At 40.6% G+C, this 13,541-nt stretch overlaps 1 protein-coding gene across 1 annotated transcript; it reads left to right on the top strand.

Annotated features, from left to right (window-relative positions):
- Window positions 1-1,682, top strand: ADIPOQ (adiponectin, C1Q and collagen domain containing). The gene is made up of 2 exons (XM_028101079.2): window positions 1-241; window positions 1,162-1,682. The coding sequence occupies exons 1-2, from the start codon at window positions 1-3 to the stop codon at window positions 1,680-1,682; spliced, it is 762 nt and encodes a 253-aa protein (XP_027956880.2).
- The last annotated feature ends 11,859 nt before the right edge of the window (window positions 1,683-13,541 follow it).

Below are 13,541 nucleotides of genomic sequence, written 5' to 3'. Positions count from 1 at the left end.
ATGTGGATCTGGGTTCCAGGGCTCAGGATGCTGTTGCTACGAGCTGTTCTACTGCTACTAGTCCTGCCCACTCACGGCCAGGACTCCGTGACAGAAGGGCCTGGAGTTCTGCTTCCTCTGGCCAAGCAGGCCTGCACAGTTTGCTTGGCAGGCATCCCAGGGCATCCTGGCCACAATGGGACCCCAGGCCGTGATGGCAGAGATGGCACCCCTGGCGAAAAGGGTGAGAAAGGAGATCCAGGTAAGAACAAGGTTTTTGGCTTCCTCCATCGTAGACTTCTCCTGGGTAGAGGAGAGCTTCTGGAACTATCCAAAGGCATTAGCTATTGACAAAGGCCGAGACAAAGGGAGGAAGCAATTTTTTTTTTCCTGTGACCCATAAGCAACCTAAAGTGAATTTTGGGTTGGCCTTCTGGTCATGAGAATAGGTCGTACCTGTAAAACCAGTACCCTCGACTCTGCTCTATTGACATCACGGTCCCTGTACCCTTTCCCATCCCCTCCTCACCCATCACTCTTCCCAATCTCTTCACATTCTTGTTTCCCTTCATTTCCACTTAACTCCCATTCTGCCCAGTGGCGTTTACACTCAACGCACCCTCGTAGCTCACAGTCCTGCTCCTGGGGAACTCTTGGTGTAGGTAAGAAGATAAGTCTAAAGCACAAGGCTGTTAAGGATTACTACAAAAAAGTCGATTCCAAATATGCTTAACTGAATGTGGACAAATGCCCAACATACGGAACAGAGAGAAAATGCTCTCGTTGAAGATCTGGATTAGCAATGAAGGCTTTAAGGAGGAGGCAGGGCTTGAGTCAGACCTTGGAGTATAGGTAGACAGAATAAAGGAGGGAGGGCATTCTGGACAGAGGGGATAGAAGAGCAAAAGTTAGGTTGGTTGAGTCAGCATATAAAGGGTTGGCAGGGTGGAGGGTCTATGATGGAGACCTTTAGGAAATAAGGTTGGAGATGAATTTATGGAAGCCCGCTGGGAGATGGAGCAAGAGAAGGTATAACTCACCTTTTGGGGAGCTCCCTATGGTTCCTTGCTCCGTAAGTCAGGCAGGTTGTGGGTAAGGGCCATAGGGACAGTGTTTTAGGTTAGAACTAACCTAGGCAGTAGTTCTGTTCCTTATGGTCACTGAGGTCTTGTCATTCTCTAGGTCTTGTTGGTCCTAAGGGTGACACTGGTGAAACTGGAGTAACTGGGGTTGAAGGTCCCCGAGGCTTTCCAGGAATCCCTGGCAGGAAAGGAGAACCTGGAGAAAGTGCCTATGTACACCGGTCAGCATTCAGTGTGGGATTGGAAAGCCGGGTCACTGTCCCCAATGTTCCCATTCGCTTTACCAAAATCTTCTACAATCTGCAAAACCACTATGATGGCACCACTGGAAAATTCCACTGCAACATTCCTGGGCTGTACTACTTCTCCTACCACATTACAGTCTACTTGAAGGATGTCAAGGTCAGCCTCTACAAGAAGGACAAAGCTATGCTCTTCACCTATGACCAGTACCAGGAGAAGAATGTGGACCAGGCCTCTGGCTCTGTGCTCCTCCATCTGGAAGTGGGCGACCAAGTCTGGCTCCAGGTGTATGGGGATGGGAACTCTTATGGGCTCTATGCAGATAATGTCCATGACTCTACCTTTACAGGCTTCCTTCTCTACCATGATACCAACTGATCACAACTAACTTAGAGCCTCCTCCAGGCCAAACAACCCAAAAGCGAAAGAACAGTCCATGGGTTTTCAGTTAAGAGATTAGTTTTGTTATCCGGTTGGAGAGCTCTGAACATTATTCATTCATTTACTCATTCATTCATCAAGTACCTTTTCAAAAAAAATCATATACTATATTCCCTGTCCTAAAGAAGACATGGTCCCTGGCCTCAAGAGTCTGTTATGTAGTAGCAATGAAAGGTTAATAATATTTCTGGGGGTGCTTCACATATATAGTGAGGTATCAAACTACCAGAAAGTATTTGACAGTGCTATTCTGTGTCCACCTTTTTTACTTATGTTCATGCCAATCCTGGGAGGTACACAGGAAAGATATTATTCTCTTCATTTTATGCTTGGGTCCTGAGCCTGAGAGAGTGAAATGAATGCCTAAGCTCACACAGGTATTAAGTGGCAGAGTTCGAAGGCAAACCCAGGTCTGTAGACCTTCTCCCCTAGGCCCTGCCCTTTTTTTAGGAGTACATGGCCTTTTGGAAGTGTTGGTAGGGGGTCTATCACCCAGCTCACCTGAGGGCCTCTGAGTGGTCTTCATGGTAAGTTAAGCCTTTCCCCCGTAGAGGTCCCTCAGAGGTGATTCTATGACTGGGTCCCATCCCTGCTGGACCACTCATTACTCTGTACTTCTGCTTCTCTGTCTTTCTTCATGCTCTTCTCTCCAGCTCAGAAAGCTACCTTCACCTCCACATGGTGAAATCCTCCCTGTTCCTCAAAACCACCTAGTCAGGAAGCTTCTCTGATGTGAGAGCTCTCTCCTGCAAACCTTCCTCACACACTCTGCCCCTGTGCCCTTCTATGTATTAGTCTGGATTAGAATCCTGGGTATGAAAGACATCCTTCTCCCAGGCCAGGGACAACTGCCTGGAAAGGACTGTGCTTCCTTCACCTCTGAGTCCCTTTGCAGGTCCTTGATAAATGCCTCATGAAGACCAATCTCTTGAACCTCATCTCTGGCCAGGATTAACTCCAGTTCAGTCTCTTCATGTAACTAATCCGTATCTACAGAAACATTTTCATTTTAGGAACTTCCTGAATTTAAGTACCTAATCCTTGTTCCACTGGATAATTTGAATCTTTTCCACTGAGGTTTGGGATGACTGTTCTTTCCAGAATACTTAAAGAATTTTCCCTGAAGGAGGTAGCTTGAGCCTGCTATGCAAAATCCACAAAGGAATTTGGAAACCATTCTTTCCTTGAATACCAACAGGGTCTGGAAAGCCCTGGGCCTTCTGAATCTATTCTTGTTCTTTAAGAATTAAAAGAAGAAGGAGAAGGAGAAGGAGAAGAAGAGAAATACTATCTGAGGTGATGGACATGTGAACTAGCTTGATTGCGGTGATTATTTCACCATGTTTATCTACAGCAAATCAGTACATTGTACATCTAAATATATACAATTTTTAGTTGTCAAACATTTCTAACAAAAAATAAAGAAGTATAGGCGGTTGATGGTGGTAAATATCCTCCCAGGAGACAATAGCTTGAGTAATGCTTTTCAAAGATTTTAGCAAAAGCAGAGTTAATAGCATTCTGTATAAACAGAAATGGGAAACTTTTTTCTTTTGCTCTCAGTTTTAAGTTCCGAATTATTCCCTTTTGTGTATTGCTCATCATTAAGTGATTATTATTTCTACATACCAAACTTCATCTTTTACAGTGTTTGCACATCATCATTTTCTACAAGTAAAGATATTGTTCAGCATTAAAAGTAGAAGCACTTGAATCACATGCCTCTTGTTTTCATTTTTTGGAGAAACACATGGGGTTTAGAGAGGGTTGAAGGGATAAACTGCGTGTTGGGACTCTATGTTATGAATGACAGAATATCCAACTCTCACTTGAGAGGGGAAAAAAAAAAAAAAAAAAAAAGAATTCCCTTGCATGATGGAAACTACCAGAGCAGCTATTCTGCCATTAGGTAAGGCTTGAACCAGAGGCTCAAGGGATATCGAAGACCCTTTTTCTATCTGTCCTCCCAGCAGTGTAGGCTTAACACTCAGGCTCTATACAGTGAACTGCTAGGCTTTTCATCACAGTATCAAATAGACTGACTGGCAGCCTGCCAGCTCTCGTATCCTCCCACCACATCATCTGGCTAAAGGGACTTCCTCTTTTCTGGTGTTCCCCATGGAGGAGAGTGGACGTTCTCTTTTCCAGAAGCCCCATCAAGTATATCCTTGCATCTCATTGGCTCTCACTAGGTTGTATGCCCATCTTTGACCAATTACTTCAGTCAGGAGGATGGACTATACTTATTGACTAAAGTAGATTATTGCTCAAACTGGAGAAAGGGTATTTTCTCTAATGCAAAACACAGTTACCAGAAGTGGGAGAGTGGATGACGAATGTGAAAACACCTGTCCACCATGAACTCTTAGTGTTATGTTTGAGTTTTCTTAGGTTTCTCAGAAAGATATTGCTGAAGATTACTGTTGGTTTTCTCTAAAATTTCAACAAGTAGTGGACATCTGGCCGTGCTCGCAGCCCACATCTGGGTAGGGTGGGATCTTCACAGCACTGGACTAGACATGGGGTCACTCTCACTTTAAGCTCTCTGGAGCAGGGCCAATTCTTTGTGGAAACAGAGAGAGCCAATCTGCACAGCCCCTCCTGAGGGGAACTGTGGCCAAGATTTTAGGATTAAGGGTCCTATGATATCTTCATGGTCCCATCATATCTTCAAATGTAATTATGCATTTCTTTATTTCTCTCCAGTTCTGCCAGCTTTTGCTTCCTGTATTCTGGAGTTCTCCTGTTAAGTGCATTCTCATTTAATATTATGTCTTCTCAGTGAGTTTATTCTTTTATCATTATATAATGTCTTTCTTTACCTCCAGTGATTTGCCCTATTCTGAAGTCTACTTTGTCTGAAAGTAATACAGGCACTCCAGCTTTCTTTTGCTTACTGTTTGCATGGTATATCTTTTCCCATCGTGTCGCTTTATCTCTAACTATACAGTTGACTCTTGAACAATGCGGGGTTTCGGGGCACCAACCATCCACACAGTCAAAAATCTGTATAACTTTTGACTCTCCAAAAACTTGTCTACTGTGGACCAAACACCTTAATGACAACATAGTCAACTAACACGTACTTGTATATGTATCATATGCTATTTTATTCTCTTTCCTAACTTTTTTATTACCTGAATATTTCATAGTATTTTATCTTAATTTATTTATTGAATTTTTGGCTATGTCTTGGTATTTTTTAGTAGTTGCTCTAGGAATTACAATGTGTGTACCTAACTTTTCACAGTATACTTAGAGTTAATATTTTACCACTTCAAATAAGATACACATGCCTTATAATCAAATAGGGTTCTGTGTCCCGGTCCCTTTATGTTGTGGTTGGTGTGTATATTATATCTATATCCATTGAAACATTACAGACAATGTTATAATTTTTGCTTTCAACAGTCCTCCATATTTTGAAGAATTTAAGAGGCCCCAAATACCCTATTTATCTAGATATTCATCATTCCTTTTGTTCTTTCTTCATTCCTAAAGTTCTTTTTCCCTCTGGTATAATTACCCCTCAACCCAAAAAACTTCCTTTGTCATTTCTCTTAGAACCATTTCTTTTCTGCAAGTGACGAATTCTCTTAGTTTTCCCTTATCTGAGAATACCTTTATTCTGCCTATATTCTTGAAGGATATTTTTGCTGGCTATAGAATTCTGAGTTGATAGTTCTTTCCTTCCAGCACTTTTTATTTTTAAGTAATCTCCACACCCAACGTGGAGCTTGAACCTCAAGATTAAGAGTTGCATGTTCTACCAACTGAGCCAGCCATGCACCCTTCCAGCACTTTTTATGATTATTTATTAATTTTTCTTCTAGCACTTTAAAGATATTCTCTCATAGTCTTCAAGACACTGAGGTTTCTGATAAGAAGTAGTAATAGCTTCCCTTATGTGTAATTTATCATCTTTTGCTTCCAGGTGCTTTTAATATGTTTTCTTTACCTTTGGTTTTCAACAGTTTGATTATGATATACCTGGGTATGGTTTTTTTTTTTTTTTACCTTAACCTGATGGGATTCATTGAGCTTCTTGAAACTGTAAATAGATACCTTTCACCAAATATGGAATGTTTTCTGCCATTATTTCTTCAAATACATATTCTGACTCAATCTTTCTCTTTTTCTGAGATTCCAATGACATGAATGTTAGATTGACAAGCATCTAAGGATACATTAATTTTTTTCAATCTTTTTCTCTCTGTTCTTCTTATTGTATAATTTCTCTCCCTCTCTCTTTCTTTTTTAAAGATTTTATTTATTTGACAGAGAAAGAGAAAGAGAAGAAGCAGGGAGAGTGGCAGAGGGAGAGAGGGAGAAGCAGGCTCCCCACCAAACAGGGAGCCTGATGTGGGGCTCGACCCCAGGACCCTGGGGTCACGACCTGAGCCAAAGGCAGAGGCTTAACCAACTGAGCCACCAAGGTGCCCCTGTATAATTTCTCTTGACCTATCTTCAGGTTTTCTTTCCTCTGTCATCTCCATTCTGCTATTGAGCACATCTGGTAGAACTGTGAATTTCAGATATTGTAACTTCTAGTTTAAAATTTTCCATTTAGCTTAAAAAATTGTTTTTCTTTCTCTGCTAAGAACTTTATCCTCTCATTTATTTCAAGAATGTTCATCTTTGCCTCATGGTTACAATGCGTGTTATAAAGTCTGTGTCTGGTAATTCCAATTGGGGTCATCTGTTGATTACCTTTTCTCCTGAGTACTGGTCAGATTTTTCTGGTTCTTTATGCATTCAGTAATTCTGAATTGTACCCAGAACATTTTGAATATTATGTTAGGAGATTCTGGGTTCTGTTAAAATCTCTAGAGAATGTTGATTTTTTTGTTTGCTTGTGTTAGCAAATAATCAGTTGGCTTAGGTCCAAACTACAAGTTGTATCTCACCTTTTGTGGGTGGTGATTCCAATGTCAGTTCAGTTTTCAAATCTTTGCTATGGTATTTGTGTCGATCTGTCACATGCACAGCTCTTCATTTAGTTTGGGTCTTTGGTAGTTTAGTTCTTGAAGCCTTTGCTACACTTCTTTGGGTCTGCCATGCACATGTACAATTGAGATATTTTAGATATTTGTTTTTTGTATTTTGTCCAGAAGTTTTGGTTGTAATCAGTGGGAAGGAGACTGTTGCTGGCTCATTGCATCTTGGCTGGCACTGAACGTCTTATGTACTGTGCTACTCCTGAAGAAGGAAAAGGAGAAGGGATTGAGAGGTAGCAGGGACCCCAAGAAGGTACGTAATCTACCCGGAAGTTGATAGAGGTCAAAGAAAATAAGTCCAATCTTGAGATAGATCCTTGTTAAAGAGAGAACATGGAAGGTACCAAAAACTCCATGACCAAGGGAGGCTGGGGCCAAGTAAGGTCTTGATTGTAACCCCAACCTCTGAATTTTACTGTGTGTGAGTGGTTGATGAGAATACATTACATGCTGTGCAGAGACTAAAGAATCAGCATGACCCCACCAACGGGGACCAAAGCAGAAATATTTACCTCCAAATTCAGAAATTTTATTCTATATACAGCATTTTACTTAGGAATGTTTGGAAATATCCAGGTTTTTAAGAATGTTTAGAAAGAACTAGATTTTTTCCTTTAATCTTTTAGTTTTTACCCAAGTATTTTACAGTAAATAAACATGATTTTGAATAAAATTCACTATGTAAAAACCACATTTTCCCAAAAGTAAGTGAAGCAAGACCTCTTCACTTTCTCATCTATGTGTGTTTCACAATATCAGTGTAAGTGGAATTCCTGGGCCAAGATTAAGGTTAATGTGCTGCTCAGTTTGTGGTTAGGGTTAGGGCTGTGACAGGTTAAGGGTCAGTGTGTGGTAGGGGCTAGGTGTTGTGGACACCTGCTGGATGTTCTGCCATTTCTCCACTCAAGGTGGGCCACCCCCTGGCCCTTCACTTCAAGCAGTGAAGGTGGTCCCTTCTGTGGTCCATTCTGATCCCTTTCTCTTAGAGGCCATTGAATGGATAAGGGCAGGTGCTTAATCTAAGTCAGGCCAACCAGAGTGCCTCCAGGAATATAAATTAGGATGGATGCAAAACATGCAGATTCAAGACTCATAGGTGACCATCTTCTGCCATGCAGTCTAGAGAGAGAAAAGGCTCACCTTGGAGAAAGAAACAGTCAGAGAGAAACAGAACTGAAAGTCAGAAGGAGGGAGGGAGGGAGAGAGAGAGAGAGAGAGAGAGAGAGAATTCTAGTTCCCAGAAGCTTTTTTGGTTCCATTCCTTCTTGACACTCAGCTATATCCCTGCCCATGAGTCCCATGAGACACCAGTTCCTAGATTTTTGTACAATTTCCTCTTTTAAGCTAGCTTGAGTTGATTTCTGTTATTTGCACCCAAAGAGTACAAGGGGTCAGGAATTAGTCTGTGAATGTGCTCAGGAACCAGGCTGAGATCTAGTTAGGAAGAATACTTAGTAACAGGGTAACAGAATTAAGTCACTAGACTGGAATTTAAAATAAAACTTTTTTTCAGAAAAAAAAAGAAGTCGTTAGGCCCCATGAAATCAAACCTAGAACTCCAGTTTTATCTAGATTTATTTTATTTGCAATTAATTTCATCACTGGCAAATCTCTTGTGGGCATAGACTTTCTATTTAATCTCTGAATTTTTATAGAGATCATTTATTCATTCAACACATATTTATTATCTATTACGTGCCAGACACATAATAATTTAAAAAAAAAAGAGCAATGACAATAGTATAAATAATCATTTTGAGGTTGAAATGCATTTTTTTATTTAATTGAAATAAAATGCATTTTTTATTTAATTCTTGCAGCTTGAAATGCATTTTTTTATTTAATTCTTGCAGCACCCTGTAAATTAAATATCATTGACCCAACTGTCACATGAGAAAATTGGTGCTTAGAGGAGCTAAGTTGTGGTTCAAAGCCACGACTAGTAAATTGCATAGCCAGGATTTGTACTCAGAGCTGCCTAACTCCAAAGCTCACATTTGTAGAAAGGATGAACCCCAATCCCACCAGCCTTTCCTTCTTTCTAGTTTCAAGACATTTGGAGGACAGGGCATTTATACAACCTGTAGCTCTAACATCAGCAATCCTGTAAATACTAATAGTGGAAAAACTTGCCTTTGTAAAATGAGTCATTAAATTTGCTGCATGACAGAAAGTCTGGTTGTTAAAAGGAAATATGATGAAATGTCTCACTCATCATTCATGTGGACAAGTTCTGAGGACTGCACTGAGGTTCTTTGTAAGTGTGGTACAAGAAAAAAAAGACCTTGCAAAATAGCTTGTTTATGCCAGCTGAAATAGGTTGAGTCAGTGTTCAACTATTTGTTACTGAAACATTTTATGAATTAGAAATAGAATGCTATGTCCTTAACATGATAAAGAATAACAAATTCTAAATAGTGTCTAGCATTATAATAAACAAATATGCACACCAAATATGTCCTTATGAAAACTGGGTACAAAACAAAGACAACTACTTTTTCTGTTCTTACTTATCATGATCTGGAAGTTTTGTTGCTTTATTCTCCTCTTGTTGAGCTCCCTCTTCTTTTATTCATGTTTTCATCACAGTCTTCCATAGAACACACACTCTTGGGAAGCATTTATTTTTTAAGATTTTATTTATTTATTTGAGAGAGAGAGGGAGAGAGCACGAGTTGGGGGGCAGAGGGAGAAGTAGGCTCCCCGCTGAGCAGAGAGCCCAATGTGGGCCTCCATCCCAGTACCCCGAGATCACGACCTGAGCCAAAGGCAGATGCTTAACTGACTGAGCCACCCAGGTGCCCCAGGATGTTTTTTTTTAATTATTATTTTTTTATTTTTCTTGGCTTATATTTTTTTCTCCCTGCCTGGGTTCTTGGCTCTTCTTTGGCACATTGTGCTTGATTACTATCTGATTAATCCTAACTTGTTTGTGTTGAATGTGGGCAGCAATTTCCAGAACTTCAGCTCTCCCTGAGACAGTGAGGATGAGTTCTCCATGACTTCCATCCCTGACATGCACGTCTCCCTTTCAGGCGACAGGGTGGGGCTAGAGTCTTGCATTCTATCTGCTCTTCTGAGACTGAGGACAGAAAGGGTAGGAACAACGTTCTGCTGGGGCTCTGTGCAGCCTTTGTTGAGTAACCTGGGTTTTAGTCTCTCTTCTGAAATGATGTTAAATATCTGGTACCAGGAATTAATCTATCGTGTTGGCCATGCATCCTGTCCTCATGGTAGAATACCTCTGGGTTCCTGACATTTTCCTGGGGCTCTTCCTGTGTCCACCGAGAGCTGAAGTTGGGGGACTTTACTCTGATGAGTGTTTTCTTGGGCTGCTAGCTTACCTCTGAGTGTTTTCCTCTGGGTTGGGCAGTATTCGTGAGAACTCTCAGGAATTTGTCCAATACCTGTCTCTCATTGGGGCCGTCATGGTGGGTAGGAGGCTGCAGTGGGATTAGAAGCCAGGCCTTGCTCTGACAGAATCTTTCGTTTCTTTCTTCAGTAGCCACATTTTGAAGTTTTTGACTTGTAGTTTTACCCCTTTTCTTATTTTGTTGCTGCTGGTGAATTTTCAGAGGTGTTAGTTTTTTCCTTTTGTGGTGATCATTTGAAAGAGCAAACAGATGAGACGATATAAGAATAAAATTTTAAAAATAAAAACTTACAAGTGGGAATGGCAGCTAGCCTTACTAGTTGTTGAAGCACATTACAAAACATAGCAATTAAAGCAGGGTATTCCTGGCATAAGAAGAGACAGATTAATGGAAGATAAGATCGACCAGAATTAGACCTTAAGATATGTGAAAGTTTAATATGCGATCAAAGAAGCTTTACGCATTTCAGTTGTTTAGAACAAAAGAAAAATCATGGACTTTTCCTCACACATGCTTGAAAAAGATTGCACATAGATTGGACAGTTAAATGAACTTAAAGTAGAAAGTAAAACTATTAAAAATACTCTAAAAGTATATAAAAGTGACTACCAAGACTCTACATGGGATAGAGGAGACTCTTGAGTTTAAAAGGAGAGGAACATGGGTGCCTGGCTTGCTTGACTCTTGATCTCTGGGTTGTGAGTTCAAGCCCCATGTTGGGCGTAGAGATTACTTTAAACAAATAAATAAATAAACTTAAAAAAAAAAAAGAGAGAGAGAGGTCAAATTGATAAGAAAAACACAACATCCCCAGTAAACGTGTGGGTAGGGACAAGAAGAGACAAGCAACAAAAAGGAAAAAATAAATGACTAATAAATTTATGCAAATGCATTTCTCGCTCATAAATACAAATTAAAACAACAAAGTTATGCCGTGTCATTTTCAACCATACAACTAATGAAGGATCGTTTTAAGTGGCAATATTTAATGTAGTCATGAATTTGGCATCTTCATGCACTTTTGCTGAGGTTATTAATTATACAACTCTTTGGATATAAATTTGTCACATTTTATCATGGACATTTAAAATGTTCATATGTTTTGCACAGTAATCGAATTCCTGAGATTATATATGAAGGAAATAATCCTAAATGCAGGAAAAAATCTCTGGGTACAAAGATATTTATTGTAGTATAATTCATAATGGAGAAAAATTGGAAACAAGTTAAGTATCCAATAACGGAGGAATGGTCATAATTATAGCATGGTTGCATGATGAGATATCCATGAACAATGATATTTGCAAATAATTTTGAATTACCCAAGAAATGTTTCCATAATTATGTTAAGTTTTTTAAAAAAAGGATATAGAATTGTGGTATATGATTATTAGTATGCATAGAAAACGACTGGCATCAAATGCACAAAAATACCAGAAAAATCCAGTAGTCTTTTGATGGTGGAATTAACAGTACTTGTTTTTCCTTTTTATACTTTTCTGTTTTATTGTCGACTCTCAGTTACAAGTAACAGAAACCCAACTCCAACCAGTATGAGCAAAAATAAAAATTTATCAGCCACGTAACCAAAAATCCCAGGGATAAAGCACACTTCAGTCTGGATCCAGGGGCTCCAATGACATGGTGATGAGTCTAACTGTCCTCTCATTTCATCTCATCTCTGCGGCTTTTTGTGTATCAATAACATTTTTCCTCGATACAGATGGCTTCTTTTGTGAGACCAGAGAAGACGGCTGAAAAAGATTTCTACTTCTGTCATTCTCATGGCTCTGTATCCCAGAACTAAAGAAGTTGCACTCTTCTGATGCCTGTATGTCAGACCCTCCTGAGGACAAACTTGTGGTTGCCGGAGGGAAGGGGGTGGGAGGATGGGCCGCGTGAGGGAAAGAGAGGGTGAGGGGACAGCCTTCCAGTCACAGAATAAGTCAGGGGATGAAAGGCAGAGCACAGGGAATAGAGTCAATGATGTAATAACATTGATGGTGACAGATGGGAGCTACGCTTGTGGTGAGCACAGCATAGCATAGAGCATTATGGAATCACTGCGTCTGACATCTCAAACTAATGTAACATGGTGTGCCAACTATATTTCAGTTAAAACAAAAACAAAACGCCCTGCAGTTTGTGATTACCCTTGTTAGGTCACATGGCTACCTTGTTCTAATAAGCACACGCCCACTTCTGTTGTTAGTAATGGAAGAGTGGGGGGCAATGCATGCATGGAGTTAGTCCCACCTGAATCACTTTCGATGGGAGATCCGCAGGAAAGAGTGCTTTCAAAATGTGGGGAAAGAGGGAAATACAACAGTTTTCTATAACAAGCCAGTATCATATATAAGCTGAAAAAATAAACTTTTTTTAAATTTTATTTTTAGTTTTTAGTGGGTGGGGTGGCGGAGGGGCAGAGGGAGAGGAATAATCTTAAGCAGGCTCCACACCCATTGCAGAGCCTGAGGCAGGGCTTGATCTCACAACCCTGAGATCATGACCTGAGCCGAAATCAAGAGTCAGATGCTTAAATGACTGAGCCACCAAGGGGCCCAAACTTTATTATTTTTTTTAAAAGGTTTACCTGTTTTCTGGGGACCGTAGTGTTGCTGGCCTCTTGTTTTCCCAGCCTGTCTTCTGGGGGAGGGGCCTGCTGTGCTGTATCATTAGCCATCAGGGAAATTCAAATCAAAACCACACTGAGATATCACCTTACACCAGTTAGAATGGCAAAAATTAACGAGGCAAGAAACAACAAATGTTGGGGAGATTGTGGAGAAAGGGAACCCTCTTACACTGCTGGTGGGAATGCAAGTTGGTACAGCCACTTTGGGAAAGTGTGGAGGTGCCTCAGAAAATTAAAAACAGAGCTACCCTATGACCCAGCAATTGCACTACTGGGTATTTACCCCAAAGACACAGATGTAGTGAAAAGAAGGGCCATATGCACCCCCATGTTCATAGCGGCAATGTCCACAATAGCCAAACTGTGGAAAGAGCCGAGATGCCCTTCAACAGATGAATGGATAAAGAAGATGTGGTCCATATATACAATGGACTATTACTCAGCCATCAGAAAGGATGAATACCCAACTTTTACATCAACACGGATGGGACTGGAGGAGATTATGCTAAGGGAAATAAGTCAAGCAGAGGAAGTCAATTATCATATGGTTTCACTTATTTGTGGAACATAAGGAATAGTATGGAGGACATTAGAAGAAGGAACGGACAAATGAAGGGGGGAAATCAGAGGAGGAGACGAACCATGAAAGACTATGGACTCTGAGAAACAAACTGGGGGTTTCAGAGGGGAGTGGGGTGGGGGGATGGGTTAGCCTGGTGATGGGTATTAAAGAGGGCACGTACTGCTTGGAGCACTGGGTGTCATATGCAAACAATGAATCATGGAACAC

This window comes from Eumetopias jubatus, unplaced genomic scaffold, assembly GCF_037043125.1.
Source record: "Eumetopias jubatus isolate StellerSeaLion01/CBP00866 unplaced genomic scaffold, mEumJub1_p1.0 scaffold_1, whole genome shotgun sequence".
Lineage (NCBI taxonomy): Eukaryota > Metazoa > Chordata > Mammalia > Carnivora > Otariidae > Eumetopias > Eumetopias jubatus.
This window is presented reverse-complemented; position numbering and strand designations above follow the sequence as displayed.

Bases quoted from the DNA above. Each gene is read 5' to 3' on its own strand.
- ADIPOQ (XM_028101079.2), top strand. From the start codon at position 1: ATGTGGATCTGGGTTCCAGGGCTCAGGATGCTGTTGCTACGAGCTGTT. The intron at 242-1,161 runs GTAAGAACAAGG...GTCATTCTCTAG, and splicing joins GGGTGAGAAAGGAGATCCAG to GTCTTGTTGGTCCTAAGGGT.